The sequence below is a fragment of the Camelus ferus genome, chromosome 2, assembly GCF_009834535.1.
Source record: "Camelus ferus isolate YT-003-E chromosome 2, BCGSAC_Cfer_1.0, whole genome shotgun sequence".
Taxonomy (NCBI): Eukaryota; Metazoa; Chordata; class Mammalia; order Artiodactyla; family Camelidae; genus Camelus; species Camelus ferus.
Window position 1 is genome coordinate 121,227,808 of NC_045697.1, and position 17,891 is coordinate 121,245,698.

The 17,891-nt window shown below is 35.5% G+C and overlaps 1 protein-coding gene, 1 long non-coding RNA gene and 1 pseudogene across 2 annotated transcripts in view; 2 read left to right on the top strand and 1 right to left on the bottom strand.

The window, feature by feature from the left end:
* Positions 1 to 10,664, top strand: part of LOC116659118 — a 15,612-nt gene extending 4,948 nt beyond the window's left edge. Inside the window, exon 3 of the long non-coding RNA XR_004314428.1 lies at positions 10,315 to 10,664. This is a non-coding gene — a long non-coding RNA (uncharacterized LOC116659118). The remainder of the gene's footprint in view (positions 1 to 10,314) is intronic.
* Positions 895 to 3,829, bottom strand: LOC116659102 (heat shock transcription factor, Y-linked-like). The gene is made up of 2 exons (XM_032466326.1): positions 3,326 to 3,829; positions 895 to 2,741 (listed from the first exon to the last, which is right to left on the bottom strand). The coding sequence occupies exons 1-2, from the start codon at positions 3,827 to 3,829 to the stop codon at positions 2,049 to 2,051; spliced, it is 1,197 nt and encodes a 398-aa protein (XP_032322217.1). The 3' UTR covers positions 895 to 2,048.
* LOC116659107 lies at positions 7,418 to 9,229 on the top strand (annotated as a pseudogene).
* Positions 10,665 to 17,891: the final 7,227 nt, after the last annotated feature.

Sequence of the window (17,891 nt, forward strand, 5' to 3'; positions counted from 1 at the left end):
AACACAACACCCTAAATTAGAGACACGGCTGTGGAATTGCTGAAATAAGTTGGGTTATTAGGGAATTTTGAGTAATAAATGAATATATTATAAATGAATATATTATATAATACAAAGAGATTGTTGCTACTTAAATTTACAACCTCCGGGGATTAGGAGGAAATACAATTAATAAGAAGAAAATGGAAAGGAATGAGAGGCGATCAAATACATAAGACAAGAAAAAAATGGGAGAGAAGGAAGCGAAGGAAGAAGGAAGGACAGGGAATATGAAGGAAGAAAGAAGGAAGAGAGTCGAGAAAGAATGAAAAAAGAAAGAAGAAAGAAGAAAGGCATTAAGAAAGAAAGAAAGAAAGAAAAAGGAACAGCAAAGAAAGAAGAAAGAAAGAAAGATACCTAGAAAGAAAGGAACGAGAATAGAGAAAGAGAAAGAAAGAAGAAAAAGAAAGAAAAGATAAAAGAAAAGAAAGAAAGAAAGGAAAGAAAGGAATCAGAAGGAAGAAAGAAGAAAGGAAGGAAGGAAGAGGAAGAAAGGAAGAGGAACGGAAGAGAAGGCAGAGGAGCAATGAAGAAAGAGAAAGGAAGAGGATGGAAAGAAGAAAGGAACAAAGGAGAAGGAATTATAATTTTGATATTTTACAAAAAAAATGATATGGACAATTCTGCACATAGTCTAGGAAAATAAAGACTCAAATAAAACTCAGAATGAAAGAGGAGGCATCACCACTGATATTACGGGGATGCAATGAATCACAGGAAATTACCGTGGATAATTATTAACCAAACATTTAGATGACCTAGAACAAAAGATGGATTCCTAGAAATATTCATCTACCTATAAAGAACTATGAAAAACTACAAAATGTTAATTAGACCAATAATATGAGTGAGTAAATCAGGAACCAAAACCTACAAACCAGGAAAAAATCCATAAGATGCCTTGCGTGGTGAATTCTGTCATACATTGGTAGACAATTTAAGATCAATCTTTCTCCAACTCTTCCAAGAATGTGAAGGGGGGAAAGTCTCCAAACATGTTTTATGAAGCCAGCTTTACTTACATACCAAAGTCAGAAAGGACAATGCACAAAAAACTTAGAACAATATCCCTGATGTGCACATGTGCCAAAATTCTCAACAAAACACAAGCAAAATGAATTCAACAATACATTCAAAGGATCATACACTGTGAGCAAGGAAGTTAAGAATGCTTTGAATTATTCAAATCACTAAGTGTGACATGCCACACTGATAGAATGACAGATAAAGCTCACACGATCATCTCAATAGATGCAGGGAAATCATTCGATAGAATAAAAGCATCCTTTTATTTTACTGCCCCCACAACACATTAAATCAACCCAACATCCCTGGACAGGAAAATGGATGAGGATACTGTGATGCATATATGCAGTGGAACCGATAACTTATATTCCCATCAAAAGTGTTCAAGGTTTTACTTTTCTCCATATCCTCACCAACATGTATTAGTTTGCTTTTTGTTCAGAGCCATTCTGACAGGTGTGAGGTGATAATTCATTTGTGGTTTATTGTATTCCCAATAACTTGTGGCTCTGAAATTTTGGAGTAGCTTCATATGTTGTTTGCTCAACTATGTCTCTTCTTTCGAAAACCTATTCAAATGTGTCTATTCAGAGCCTCTGGACCTTTGTTTATGTGGGTTCTTTGGCCTTTTTTTATTGTTAAGTCTAGGAGTTTCACATATATTTTGGATATTAACTCCTTAATGTATAATAATATTTAAATGTGTTCTCCAAATCCTCCCATTTTCTCTTCTTCCTTGCAAGAAATTATTTAACTTTACTCCCAAATGATTACATCAAGTCATCATATCAATCAAACATCTAGGTTAAAAAAAGATAGCTTTGCCTACCGTTTTACTCTTAACACTATTTTAGAAAAATAAGGCAAATACAGGTCCACGTGCACTTTTATTGCTCACATAAGAGAACTGCAAGTATTTTGCTACTTGTTAACATCAACTTTAATCTATGTTATCCTGCATAATCTGGTAGTCCTTTGGTAGATCAGTTGTAATTTGGATGACGTTCACACCCTGAAGATGGTTGATGGGTTGGCCTTGAAAGAGAGGCAACAGAGGTGTGAGCTATCATTGGCATTTGGAACCATAAGTTGCCTGCTGGTTGCAGGTTAGAAAAGTAAAACCCATTGGCTGATACATCGGGGTATCTAGTTTGAAAAGTAGACGGTTCCACCACCAGTCCAACGTAACTGCTCTGTACGGGAGATACGATGCGGTACTGAGAAGTAGACGTCACAGTTGTAATGAAATTCAATATGCGGCCATTTGCTTGAGTGTAGCTGCTTTGTGAGTGCACGTGAAATGTGGTCAACTGATTTAAAATAGCATGTTGATCCACTGCAGTTTGTTCTGATGGTCTAGCGGACATAGATGATGGAGGAGAAAAATCATTTCTAATTGGGGTAGCTGTATTAAGGGTTCTCTGACTGGTTGAGGGCTTCCTTATGAAAGGCACATTTAAATTTTCGGAGGTTGACAATACACTCGCTCCACTAGTGCCCGCCCCCAAACCACAATTATTAGTATCCTCATTACCCCCTGCTTTAAAATGCTTCTTGTTGAAATCTTGAGCTAATGAAGATACCGCAGAAGCAACATTAATCCCGACTCTTCTTTTTATTCTCACTAGAAGCTGAGGACAGCCTCGTTTAAAATGTGGGTTATGGTAGAACTGCAACTACAACAAAAGGAGAAAGATTTTAGTAATATTTTAAACCAAGAAACAAGACTACAATAAGCCTCACCTATCAAACCTCAGATTTCAAGGTTACTACACAAAGATAATGTCATCAAAATATATACATTGTTGATTATTTTTTGAAATTACTTATTGGCATATACACATTTAAATATTTTAGCCCTCAAGTTTAAAATGTTCGCACTTGCAGCAATGGCGAATGCCAGGTTGTAATAGCTTTATTCTGAGTTCTGATAAGATTCAAAGGCCCTAGCACAGTTTCTCATAAACGTGAATACTTAATGCACAAACTGTCCTCTTTTTTTTTTTTTTGGAAAAATAAATAAATATGTAAGTAAAGTAAGTAAGTAAGTAAGTAAATAAATAAGTAAATAAGTAAGTAAATAAATAATAAATAATAAGTAAATAAATAAATAAATAAATAAATAAATAAATAAATAATTTTAGCATTATCAGTTGTATATAATTTCCAAGATCTAGTTTTACATGTATATTTCCATAGATTGGTGTACAAAATTAAATTCAATATATGTCACAACATGGTAACCAATTTTTTTTAATACCTTGCTTAAAGTGGAGACTTGTTTTCCTTCTGCCAGAAAGTCAGCTGGAGAAGCAGATCTTTGAAAGTTCTGCTGCACTTTCCTAAACCCATAAAGGTTGAGCTGTCTAACTAAAGTTTTCAGACTTCCAGTTTTGAATATTCTGAAAGGGGCCTTTCTTTCCAGAACTTCTTTCTTGAAGAGATCTTCATCAATCACTACCAAGGTTCCACTCTCATCCCACCAAATCGATTTAAATTGATCACTTCCAACCAGTTTCCAGAGTTTTCTTGGGAAGGTCAGAGAAAGAAAATCATCGTTTTCATCTGGTTCAGAGACAGAAAATGTGTAACATGGACTTTTTGTCAAGGATCCCTCAGACAAAGCCTGAAAAGCATTTTCTTCAATCACAGACCTCAATTCCAGGTCCCTAGCGAATGTGTGATCACACAATGGAGGTCTACTGGAGTTTTCTGATGCATTTTTAGGAGACACATCTTGATTTTCTGAAGAAACATGTGACATCTCAATTACCTCTTTCTTCAGCCACTTTTCTAATCTGCATGGTTTTGGCACTGCCGCTTCAAATGCTGCATTGGCAGGCCTGCACACACAGACTGCCTAGGCCATCACAGTGGCTCACAGCCTGAGTAGCTGTGACATCACAATCTGTCTGGTCTCCTAGCAATCTGAGTGGCACATTTGGCCAGCGTTTACTTCTCATTCATCCAGTTAGTGTAAAATATAATATAGGCTGTTTGTTGTTATAGTGTGACCTGCAAATATTATTCCCACAAAATCTTTTAAATAAATTAATTTTGGGGTCCATGTAATGAAACTGATTTCCTTCCTTTCTCACACAAACTCATAACAGATTGGTGAACAGAGTTTAAATAAATACTCCACAAACTAAATATTTTATAATGTTTATGAATTTGAAGCCAAAATGTGTCTCAAACCTGTACAAATATGGTTAAAATATTCCATTATTGTTTTTGATTAAAGTACAACCTAAATTAATTTGAATGTGAAAGTAGTTATTTATCTGGTTATTTTACATTAAGTAGCCGTGTTTTCAAAAGCTATGAATGCACATCAATTTATTTGGCATGTTTTTGAATACATGGTAAATATTTATGAAATAAAATTAGATTAAAATTACATCAATCTACATACACTAAGGCAATCCCAAAGATTGGGAAATTTAAACATAACTTTTTTAATTCAGTGTTATATGGAAAGCAAATATAGTTTTCCACTAAATTTTTTAGAACAGAAAATGGATTCTGTAAAGTTTCTGGATAAAATTTCAGTATATTTTTAATTTTTTTTTATCTATCCATGAAAATAAACTATCAGAAACAGGTGTTTAAATGTAACACTTTTTATAATTTAAAAGAAAGCAATACTTACAACTCAATTTAGCCAATCATTTGATAATCTTGTAGTTCCAAAATTCAAACACATTCATCAAGGATTTTGAAATTGATACAAAAAAATTAAAAGGAATTCTAAAAAGTGTCACATTAATGATTAGAAATAATATTTAAATATCCATACTTGATAAAGAATTGTGCATTTAAGATGATTCCTATCAAAATACCCATGATAATCTTCACTTATTTAGAACTAATTATTTCAAAGTTATAGGTAATGAAAAAGATCATATGTTGCCAAAGCAATCTCAAAAAAATAAAAATAAATGTTAAATCCAGTTTTATAATTATTTCTATACTTACACTGTACTACTATGCCATATTAATTAATGCAATGTGATACTGAATCAAATACAGACACACAGATCATTGGAAGAGAATAGAACAAACAGGTATAAACCCTCATTGCCGATGGTAATTTAATCAATTGAAATGAAAGCAAGATTAATCAATAAAGGAAAAACATCCTCTTCAATAATTTGTGCTAGGGAACCTGAGCAAGTAAATGAGAAATTATGCTGTTTCCTCACATTGTGTATGGTCCATGAGCACAGAATATCTTCCTTTTATTTTTGTCTCTTTAAATTTCTTGTATCAGCAGTTTAGAGGTTTTGTATTTAGCTGAATTTCTTCATTTGTTAATATTTTCCTAGGTATTTTATTATTTTTGATTCAATTGAACATACAAATGCGTCCCTAATTTCTCTTTCTGATAATAATAATTTTTTAGTATATACAAATTCAATTGATTTTGTGTGTATTGATTTTGTACTCTGCAAGTTTACTAATTTTGTTCATTTTTATTAACAGTTACTTGTGGAGTCTTTGGCATTTTCTATACATAAATAATTATGTTATTTACCAACAGAGACAAGATTGCTGCTTCTTTTCCTTGTAGGATGACTTTTATGTCTTTTTCTTGACTAAGTGTTAGACTAGTGCTTCTGATAGTGTAATTTAGCACTGGTGAGAATGAGCTTCTTTTTCTTATTACTGGTCTAGAGGAAATGATTCCTGCCTTTTAACATTCAGTATGATGTTAGACACAGCTTTTTCTATTATGGCTTATATTATGTTTAGTTACTGTCTATCTGTAGCTAATTGTTTAAGAACTTTTAATAATAATGTTCATTTAAATTCAGTCAATGTTTTTCCTACATCTACTGAGTTTATTATTTTTAGTTACTCTGTTTTTTAAGGGAGGATATCACATTTATTGATTTACATATATTAAATCACATTTCTGTATCAGAAATAAATCTCATTTAATCATGATTCTTAATATTTATAAAGTGTAGAGAATTCAAATTGCTAATATTTCAATTAGGATGAAATATACATATAAGTGCTGAAGGAAAATTTTACACTGTATCTTGAGAACATATTTATTTCGTTCAGTATATTTTACCTCTCATTTTGAGTTTGGCTTATGTTAAAAGCAAATTCTTTCTAAATAAAGAAAAAAGGATTTGTTGGAACTGGATTTACTATAGTTTACTAACACTGAACATCGTACTTATTTACAATACGCACAAAACACTAGGCTGAAAATGACAAAATATAGCAAAAATGTCATCTGTTTCCAAGAATGAGACAGAAATTGCTTCATAAAATGTAATTAGGTCATATTTTTTAACCTACCCCACATTTATTGGGTATTTGTTGTTGTTGTTCTTGTTGATGTTAGTTTGTTTACATATATCTTTGATAATTTACTTATTTTCCACTACATGGAGGCACTGGGAATTGAAACCAGCACCTTCATTTAAATGTAATTATCAACAGAATTCTGGAACAATAAGCAGAAGCCAAAAGAATCTGGATTATAAAGAGGACTAGGATATTTATATTTCTAGGGACTGAAAAAATTCTCATGGAAGAAAAACCAAAAACTTAATTTTATGTTTGCAGTAAGGTAGCCAATTTTGCAAATTTAAGTTTCAATATTACATTGTATCTCTTTTACTTATAACACTGAATTAAAAAAGTTATGTTTAAATTTCCCAATCTTTGGGATTGCCTTAGTGTATGTAGATTGATGTAATTTTAATCTAATTTTATTTCATAAATATTTACCATGTATTCAAAAACATGCCAAATAAATTGATGTGCATTCATAGCTTTTGAAAACACGGCTACTTAATGTAAAATAACCAGATAAATAACTACTTTCACATTCAAATTAATTTAGGTTGTACTTTAATCAAAAACAATAATGGAATATTTTAACCATATTTGTACAGGTTTGAGACACATTTTGGCTTCAAATTCATAAACATTATAAAATATTTAGTTTGTGGAGTATTTATTTAAACTCTGTTCACCAATCTGTTATGAGTTTGTGTGAGAAAGGAAGGAAATCAGTTTCATTACATGGACCCCAAAATTAATTTATTTAAAAGATTTTGTGGGAATAATATTTGCAGGTCACACTATAACAACAAACAGCCTATATTATATTTTACACTAACTGGATGAATGAGAAGTAAACGCTGGCCAAATGTGCCACTCAGATTGCTAGGAGACCAGACAGATTGTGATGTCACAGCTACTCAGGCTGTGAGCCACTGTGATGGCCTAGGCAGTCTGTGTGTGCAGGCCTGCCAATGCAGCATTTGAAGCGGCAGTGCCAAAACCATGCAGATTAGAAAAGTGGCTGAAGAAAGAGGTAATTGAGATGTCACATGTTTCTTCAGAAAATCAAGATGTGTCTCCTAAAAATGCATCAGAAAACTCCAGTAGACCTCCATTGTGTGATCACACATTCGCTAGGGACCTTGGACTTGAGGTCTGTGATTGAAGAAAATGCTTTTCAGGCTTTGTCTGAGGGATCCTTGACAAAAAGTCCATGTTACACATTTTCTGTCTCTGAACCAGATGAAAACGATGATTTTCTTTCTCTGACCTTCCCAAGAAAACTCTGGAAACTGGTTGGAAGTGATCAATTTAAATCGATTTGGTGGGATGAGAGTGGAACCTTGGTAGTGATTGATGAAGATCTCTTCAAGAAAGAAGTTCTGGAGAGAAAGGCCCCTTTCAGAATATTCAAAACTGGAAGTCTGAAAACTTTAGTTAGACAGCTCAACCTTTATGGGTTTAGGAAAGTGCAGCAGAACTTTCAAAGATCTGCTTCTCCAGCTGACTTTCTGGCAGAAGGAAAACAAGTCTCCACTTTAAGCAAGGTATTAAAAAAAATTGGTTACCATGTTGTGACATATATTGAATTTAATTTTGTACACCAATCTATGGAAATATACATGTAAAACTAGATCTTGGAAATTATATACAACTGATAATGCTAAAATTATTTATGTATTTATTTATTTATTTATTTATTTATTTATTTATTTGTTTGTTTACTTATTTACTTATTTACTTACTTACTTTACTTACATATTTATTTATTTTTCCAAAAAAAAAAAAAGAGGACAGTTTGTGCATTAAGTATTCACGTTTATGAGAAACTGTGCTAGGGCCTTTGAATCTTATCAGAACTCAGAATAAAGCTATTACAACCTGGCATTCGCCATTGCTGCAAGTGCGAACATTTTAAACTTGAGGGCTAAAATATTTAAATGTGTATATGCCAATAAGTAATTTCAAAAAATAATCAACAATGTATATATTTTGATGACATTATCTTTGTGTAGTAACCTTGAAATCTGAGGTTTGATAGGTGAGGCTTATTGTAGTCTTGTTTCTTGGTTTAAAATATTACTAAAATCTTTCTCCTTTTGTTGTAGTTGCAGTTCTACCATAACCCACATTTTAAACGAGGCTGTCCTCAGCTTCTAGTGAGAATAAAAAGAAGAGTCGGGATTAATGTTGCTTCTGCGGTATCTTCATTAGCTCAAGATTTCAACAAGAAGCATTTTAAAGCAGGGGGTAATGAGGATACTAATAATTGTGGTTTGGGGGCGGGCACTAGTGGAGCGAGTGTATTGTCAACCTCCGAAAATTTAAATGTGCCTTTCATAAGGAAGCCCTCAACCAGTCAGAGAACCCTTAATACAGCTACCCCAATTAGAAATGATTTTTCTCCTCCATCATCTATGTCCGCTAGACCATCAGAACAAACTGCAGTGGATCAACATGCTATTTTAAATCAGTTGACCACATTTCACGTGCACTCACAAAGCAGCTACACTCAAGCAAATGGCCGCATATTGAATTTCATTACAACTGCGACGTCTACTTCTCAGTACCGCATCGTATCTCCCGTACAGAGCAGTTACGTTGGACTGGTGGTGGAACCGTCTACTTTTCCAACTAGATACCCCGATGTATCAGCCAATGGGTTTTACTTTTCTAACCTGCAACCAGCAGGCAACTTATGGTTCCAAATGCCAATGATAGCTCACACCTCTGTTGCCTCTCATTTCAAGGCCAACCCATCAACCATCTTCAGGGTGTGAACGTCATCCAAATTACAACTGATCTACCAAAGGACTACCAGATTATGCAGGATAACATAGATTAAAGTTGATGTTAACAAGTAGCAAAATACTTGCAGTTCTCTTATGTGAGCAATAAAGTGCACGTGGACCTGTATTTGCCTTATTTTCTAAAATAGTGTTAAGAGTAAAACGGTAGGCAAAGCTATCTTTTTTAACCTAGATGTTTGATTGATATGATGACTTGATGTAATCATTTGGGAGTAAAGTTAAATAATTTCTTGCAAGGAAGAAGAGAAAATGGGAGGATTTGGAGAACACATTTAAATATTATTATACATTAAGGAGTTAATATCCAAAATATATGTGAAACTCCTAGACTTAACAATAAAAAAAGGCCAAAGAACCCACATAAACAAAGGTCCAGAGGCTCTGAATAGACACATTTGAATAGGTTTTCGAAAGAAGAGACATAGTTGAGCAAACAACATATGAAGCTACTCCAAAATTTCAGAGCCACAAGTTATTGGGAATACAATAAACCACAAATGAATTATCACCTCACACCTGTCAGAATGGCTCTGAACAAAAAGCAAACTAATACATGTTGGTGAGGATATGGAGAAAAGTAAAACCTTGAACACTTTTGATGGGAATATAAGTTATCGGTTCCACTGCACTATATGCATCACAGTATCCTCATCCATTTTCCTGTCCAGGGATGTTGGGTTGATTTAATGTGTTGTGGGGGCAGTAAAATAAAAGGATGCTTTTATTCTATCGAATGATTTCCCTGCATCTATTGAGATGACCGTGTGAGCTTTATCTGTCATTCTATCAGTGTGGCATATCACACTTAGTGATTTGAATAATTCAAAGCATTCTTAACTTCCTTGCTCACCGTGTATGATCCTTTCAATGTATTGTTGAATTCATTTTGCTTGTGTTTTGTTGAGAATTTTGGCACATGTGCACATCAGGGATATTGTTCTAAGTTTTTTGTGCATTGTCCTTTCTGACTTTGCTATGTAAATAAAGCTGGCTTCATAAAACATGTTTGGAGACTTTCCCCCCTTCACATTCTTGGAAGAGTTGGAGAAAGAGTGATCTTAAATTGTCTACCAATGTATGACAGAATTCACCACGCAAGGCATCTTATGGATTTTTTCCTGGTTTGTAGGTTTTGGTTCCTGATTTACTCACTCATATTATTGGTCTAATTAACATTTTGTAGTTTTTCATAGTTCTTTATTGGTAGATGAATATTTCTAGGAATCCATCTTTTGTTCTAGGTCATCTAAATGTTTGGTTAATAATTATCCACGGTAATTTCCTGTGATTCATTGCATCCCCGTAATATCAGTGGTGATGCCTCCTCTTTCATTCTGAGTTTTATTTGAGTCTTTATTTTCCTAGACTATGTGCAGAATTGTCCATATCATTTTTTTTTGTAAAATATCAAAATTATAATTCCTTCTCCTTTGTTCCTACCTTCTTTCCATCCTCTTCCTTTCTCTTTCTTCCTTCCTCTTCCTTTCTCTTCCTTTCTCTTCCTTTCTTCCTCTTCCTTCCTTCCTTTCTTCCTTTCTTCCTTTCTTCCTTTCTTCCTTTCTTTCTTTCTTTCTTTCTTTCTTTCTTTCTTTCTTTCTTTCTTTCTTTCTTTCTTTCTTTCTTTCTTTCTTTTTTTCTTCTGTCTCTCTTCCTTCGTTCTTCCTTAATTCATTCCTTCCTTCTTTCCTTCCTTCCTCCCCATTTTTTTCTTGGTCCTTATGTTATTTGATCTCCTCTCATCCTTTCCATTTTCTTCTTATTATTGTATTTCTCCTAGATCCCGGAGGTGTAAATTTTAGTAGGCAACAATCTTTGTATTTTAATAATATCATTTTATTACTCTAAAATTCCCCCTATAACCATTATTTCACATGTCGCATAGGATTTAGGGTGTTGTGTTTTCCTTTTTTTATTCTTCATTTTTTGATATTCCTTTTGATTACTTGACTATCCTATTGTTTATAAGAAGAGTGTTGTTTAATTTTAACATGCCTGTAATTTTAATTTAATCTTTCCTCTTGTTATTAATTTCTAGTTTTATTCTACTGAGGTGAGAAAAATTATTTGCTATTACTGTAATCTTTATTATTATACAGTATCCTCCTTTAACTCACAGGTTAATTTTTACTTATAAGCTATTTGTGTGAGTGTTGCCACCTGTATTCTCTTTTGCCTGCCATGTGGATGCAATATCTCTCTGCACTTTGAGCCAATCTGTTTCTGTAAATCTCAGATTTGTCTCTGTAGACAGCATACGGTTGAGTCTCCTTCTCTTGGTCCATTAGAATCTACATGCGCTGTTTTCATAGTGGCTATGCCAATTTACATTTCCCACAAAGAGAGCCCAAGTGTTTCACTTTTCCACAGCCTCTCGAGCATTTGCTCCCTCTTGCATTCTTGACGACAGACCACTCTAACCAGCGTGAAGGGTTTATCACTGTTTTTGATTTGCTTGTCTGAGATAATTTGAGATATTGAGCATATTTTAATGTGTTTATTTCCCCTTTCTCATGATTTCTTTGGAGAAACATCTATTGAAGTTGTCTTCACATTATTTAGTCAGGTTTTTCCTCTATTAGTAGCATGGGTTCCTAATAGTTTGAATATTAATCCCCAATCAGATATATGGTTTGTCAAAGTGTTCTCAGCTCCTTCCAGAGGTGGCTTGTTTATTTTGCTGATTATTTCTTTGGTAGAATTCTTATCTGGCTCTTGGGTCAGGGCAATACTTACCATCAGAAAGCAAGTCTGGAAGTGTTTACATTTCTTCCTTATTTTTTGCAAAGTTTGGAAACATTTATTACAATATTTGGTGAAAATTATAGTGAGATTATTCTATCATGTGTTTTGACAGTACTGTGAGGTCTTCATGACTGATTGGAACCACCTTGCTCTTTGGAGATTTTCTATTATTTCATGATTCAGTACTTGGTGTGTCATGTTTTGGGGGATTTAGCCATTTGTTCTAGGTTATCCATTTTTTTGTCTTATAAGTTTTTCTAATAGTTTCCTGTGATCCTTTGATTTTTGTGTCATGAGTTATAATATATTCTATTTTATATACAATTATTCTTATTTGAGAACTCTTTTTTCTTTCTGAATCTATCTAAAGTTGCATCTATTATTATTTTTTTCAGCAATATCATCTCTTAGTTTACTTTTTATTGTCTGTTGTTTTACTAATCCTTTATTTCATTTAAAATTTCAGTGTTGGATACATCCTCCCTCCCGTTCATTTGTGTTTGATTCATTGTTCTTCTACTTCTCTGAGGTATATATTTAGGTAGTGAATTTGAGATTTTCCTTTCAGTGAAGGTGTTTTCACTATAAATTTCCCACTTTGAACATTTTTCACTGCATCTCATAGTGTTTAGCATGTTTATCTCTATTTGTTTTCGTGTGTCTGTGTTAGTGTGTGTGTGTGTGTGTGTGTGTGTGTGTGTGTGTGTATTAAGATACTGGTTTATTTTCCATGTGGGTTACATCTTTGACCCAGAGCTTGCTCAAGCATTTCTGCTTTAATTCCACATATTTTTGAATTTTCCAATTTTCATCTTCTTCTTGCTTCCAGTTTTACAATATTGTTGTCAAAATTGATACTTAGGATGATTTTAATGTTGGTAAAATTACTGAGTCTGCTCAGGAATTTTAACTTTAAACTATTCTGAGGAATGTTTCACATGAGTTTGAGAAGGCATAGACTTTGTTGTTGCATGGCAACTTCTGAATGCCTGCAGATCCATTACGATATGGGCTACTTAAAGTCCCATATTTCCTTATTGTTTTTTCTTTCTGGACGATGAAGCCATTGTTGACAGAAGATTTTGGATGTCCCCTGCTATACTTTCATTGTTTGCTTCTGGTCTCTTTATGTCTTCAGTTTTTGATCATTGTATTTAAGTGCTCCAATGTTGCGTGGGTACATACTTATAATTGTTAATCCTCTTGATGATCTATCCCCTTTATCATTGTCTGTTAACGTTGTTTGCCCCTTTTTATAGATTTTGCTTTAAAATTTATTTTTTTTCTGATAGAACTGTAGACACTGCTGCCATCTTTGATGGACACCTTCATGAATATCTCTTTCTGGCTCTTCCCATTAATTCTATGTGTGTCATTGAAGCTGAAGAGGAACTTGTGTAGGCAGCATAGAGTTGAGGATAATTTTTGTTTAATTTTTTGTTTTCATTCCTGTAGCATCATCTGACTCTTAATGAGATAATTTAATCAATTTATTTTTTAGGTAAATCTTGACAAGATAGATCTTACTATGGCCAACTTGTTGTTTTATGGCAACGTTTTAGATCTTTGTTTCTCTTTTCCCCTTTCATGCTGTCTTCCTTTATTCTTTTAGAATTGATACTTTTCTGTGCTGGTATACTTAAATTCTCTTCTCTTTTGTTAGAGTGTACCTGTCATTTCTTTGGACTTCCTTGTCCTTGATATTAAGCGAACACTTTGTAGATATGTCTATTTTAAGCTGATTAAAACAAACCTGACTTTGCATGCAAATACCAGAACTTTTCTTACCCCTTTCCAGGGAGGATGTTGATCCCACACCACTGTGGCAGCCCTCTGCAAGAGCCTATGTAGTCTCAGTTTTCCCTATTTTAAAGTTATTGTCATGATAATTCCATACAATTAGTGTAATAAGAGCTAAATCTAACACTTTGGCTTTTAACCTTGAGTCCTGAATTAATGATTAACACATGACCATGTTATAGTACTGTGGTATTCCTAACTTTATTTTATCCCTACTTTTACCAATGCATTGCACACTTTCATATTGTGCATGTTATTAATTTTCTTCCTTTTGTATCAGCTTTAAGAACCCATTACCGCATTTATTCTAATACAGGTGTAATGATGATCAACTCTCACAGCGTTTGGAAAGAGGGTTGGGTGGGTATGGATGTTTTTCTCTTGCCTTTATTATGGAAAGTCAACTTTGCTGAATATTTTGGATTGCTGTTTTGTTTCCCTTTTGGCACTTTTTATATAGCAGCCTACATCCTCCTGCCTTCAAAGATTCTTGGTGAGAAGGGTGTTCGTCACCATCTGGAGGTTCCCTTGCTAATGGGAGTCTTTCTCTTGCTGCTTTTAAGGGGGGAAAGTCTCTCTCATGAGTTTGTAGTTTTCTATTCTAATTGAACCCTTGTCTTGAGTTGAGACATTTTTATTCTAATAGAGCTTATTTGGAAAACATATTTTTGGGTTAAAATTTTGGATTTGATTGCTCATTAGCTTCATGAGCTTGCATCTCCAAATATCTGCACGTGTGGGAGGTTCTTAGAACTTATTTCTCTAGATATGTTTCCTTCTGCTTCAGCCTTACTGCCCCTTTTCAGAATCCATCATGTTGGTGGGTACCTTGATTCCCTTAATGGCCCATAAATTTATGGACTTTCTTCATTTCCTTTCTTTCTTATATCCATTGTTCTGTCCCTTTGTTGGTTTCATATGTCCCTCACTCCTCATGATCCTTTTAGGCTTCCATAGTCATCTGTACATTTGAAGAAGCAGTAACCTCTTCCAGAACATAAGCACTCACTTCAGTAAGGAGAAACATTCACCTGCAGCTCGAGCCACATTGGAACTCACTGTAACACCAAGTGGCATGGGCTGTGGTATGACGTGATGTCTCAGTGACTCTGAATGCTGAGGCCCAAAGTGTTGACACTTGGAACCCTTGGCAAGCACTGTGCAGGTTTTCTGAAGCTGCAAGGGATATTGTCCTTAGTAAAGCCTCCTTTCCCATCAAGTAGGGAACAGTCCATGCTATTGTAATCGCCAGAGAATGTGGAGAGCACACACCACTGTGGCAGCCCTCTACAAGTGCCTATGAAGTGGCTTGGGCCAGTTCCAGAAAACCTCTTAAAAATATGGGCCAGGCCTAGGAAGTAGAGTCTTGGACAGTTGTGGACACACTGACAGTTTTGTGGCCCCAGCTCTCAGCCTGCCCCTCGTGGCTCCAGTGTTTCCAGAAGGGTGTGTGCTTGGCATTAAGTGCCAATAAAAAGAGTAAGTTGGGTATCATAAAGATGCAGTCAGAAGGGCTATTTGCATATGCGATCAGTGGTCAGACCAATGACAGGAGAGAGGGCTTGGGCCAAGGCCAGAAGCAGCTGGAAAGGCCCTGGTTATTGGCATGCATTCCTATGAATACATGGTTTTGCCACAGTCACACAGTGACGGTCAGGCATAGCTGTGTGCAGCCAATGGGGCTAGATGTGGGTGAGCCCCGAGGGACAGGTCAGTGGTAGGAAAAAAGCCAAATTTGGGTCCAGAAACTCCTGTGCAGATCCTGGCTGTCAGTGTGTGCTTTTGTTGACAGGATCTCCCCAGGGGCTTGCCCATGGCCGAGGAAGCCAGGGACAAGATTTGGGACAGGGGCTTGTGTGTATATAGATGAAAGGGCTCAGTTCAAGTAGCCGTGGTCCTGGGCGGGAATGAGTAGTGATATTTATAAATCTCTGCTCTTAGGCAACTTTGGGGTACTTGGCTACCAATATGCACTTTAATGGCTGCATTGTCTCACTGTTGGTGTCTTATAGGTAATAGAGGCCAGTGATGAGAGTCAGGATCATTGTGTGTATGTGCAAATCTAGGGAGATTATCCTAAAGTTCATGCATGGCTGAGGAGAGTGCTCAGAAGTTTCTAGGATGTAATCCTGCACTCATGCAGACTCAGAGGCTTTGGTTGGCTTCCCCTGTGGATCATGGTTTCCCAAAGGAACATGGGGTGACCGGTGGCTGGTGTCTGTTAACACAGATTTCTGTGGAGTGAAACCCAATGGAATCTGCTTGGACTACATGGCACCCATTCTGACACTGAATGGCTAACCGTGCTACCTTCTCTTCTTCCTTGTTTCTAGCTGTCTCTATACATCCCAGCCCTGGGTGGATCCTCCTGGTGATGCCCTGAATGCCTAGGGAGTCTAGCCATATACTCTGCTCCTTCATTTCTAGTTAGAAGGCATTCTGTTAGCTGGATAGTGCCCACTTGCCACCGAGTAGTGCTGTTCCTGCAGGATGGGAGGATGTGACCAAATGAAGCTGTTTGTCCTTCCCTTTATGAATTCGTTATTCCTATACATTGTGTTCTTCTGTGTTACCGGGTTTTCTCTAATTCGAACCCTGAGCTGTTTCTCCTCATAGGGAATTGATTAATTTTGATCTTTGGGTGGCAAAGGGGAGTTTGGGACCTCTTAATTCACCATCTGATTGATGTCAGAGACACCCCTGTGAGGCTCTGCTTGTCTCAGCTCTGTAAGCCAAGAGAGAACCTGAGAGCTTTCCTGTTCTCCCAGGGGACTTTTCTAAAGTGTCCCAATTTCTGTGCTTTATGCTGTCCCATGAGAGTTGAGCTGGTTGCTGATATCCTACTGTTATCTTTTAGGAATGCACATTCCTTCTGCAGAGAATCATGTGTGATCGGTGAGTTGCCATTGTGACATCTGCGGAGTAGCACGGGGCACCAGGCAAGGTGAAATTCAAGTATTTTATATGGCATGTGGAATATTGTAGTTGAGTTGGTCCTCAGGGCAGTCTCCTCCAAGAATTTAATTGGGCTTCTGGTAGAGTCTACAAGATGGCTAATCGGATCTGCAGCCAGTTATTAAGATTCATGTAACGGCTGCCAGAGGACTCCACTGCCTTTTCCTTGCTGTTAGTTGTCCTAAGACAATTTGTCTGTTCAAGCCCCCTCAAAGTTCTGGGTGGAGCAAGAAAGATGTGGGTTTCTTTGGAAGCATCCCCTAAGGGTGAGGAAATCACACTTCACTCTAATTTTCCTCAGTGGGAGAAATTTTAGTCTAAAGGCTTCTCTGTTGGCACTGAGCTATGCTATATTGCAGAAGGGATCATTCATTAAAGTGAAACTCTTCTTACTCTTATCAGCATGTGTAATCTCAGATATATTTTTCCTCCTCCAGACGCTGGAACTTCTCAGCTGCCTCACCAATCTCTTATTGATCTTCTCATGCATAGGTGGGTGTGAAAATGTGTATATTTCAGGGTGGAGTTTAAAAGGTTAGAACATCTTGTCTTACCATTTGCATATATGAGCTCTTAGCAAATATTTTGCTACTAACTTCCAATGATTATCTCGTTGATTGATGACTTAATCATCTAGGTTCTCACTCAAATTCTCTGATAGATCAGTATCCTTTTAAAATCATCCTTATTAATGTTTGAAAATCATTTTTGAAGAAGCAAAATAGCATCATTTGAAATATAATATCTAGAATTTTACCTAAAAGTGTGGTTTAGAATTTACCATCTCACTTTAGCTTTACTTATTGTTAAAAAATAAACATTTAGTTTTCTTCTTAAATAGCATTATTTTCCTGTGTAGATTAAGTAGAAACTCAAGCGGTTGAACTTATTAACTCCCCTGATTTTACTACCAAATTATTTTTCCTTTGGTAACTGATGTTATATTACTAATTTTATATGTCTCAGGTATTTCCTAGGAATGCACAGACTTGGACAGTTGTTTGTATCTAAAAGATCTCAGGGCCAAAAAATAAAGTTAAAATTAAGAACCCAAAGCCATTAAAACCCAAAGGAATACAATGCAGCTCCTGTCAATGACCCTAAAGAAATACAAATCTTTGAGCTTCAATAACAACTCATTTAAATAAATGTCATAAAGTCATTCAACTAGGTAAAAGGAGAAGAGTCATAGAAAACAAAATGAACAGT

Coding starts and splice junctions, on each gene's coding strand:
- LOC116659102 (XM_032466326.1), bottom strand. CDS start 3,829: ATGTCACATGTTTCTTCAGAAAATCAAGATGTGTCTCCTAAAAATGCA. Junction 2,742..3,325: donor AAGTCTCCACTTTAAGCAAG/GTATTAAAAAAA, acceptor CTTTTGTTGTAG/TTGCAGTTCTACCATAACCC.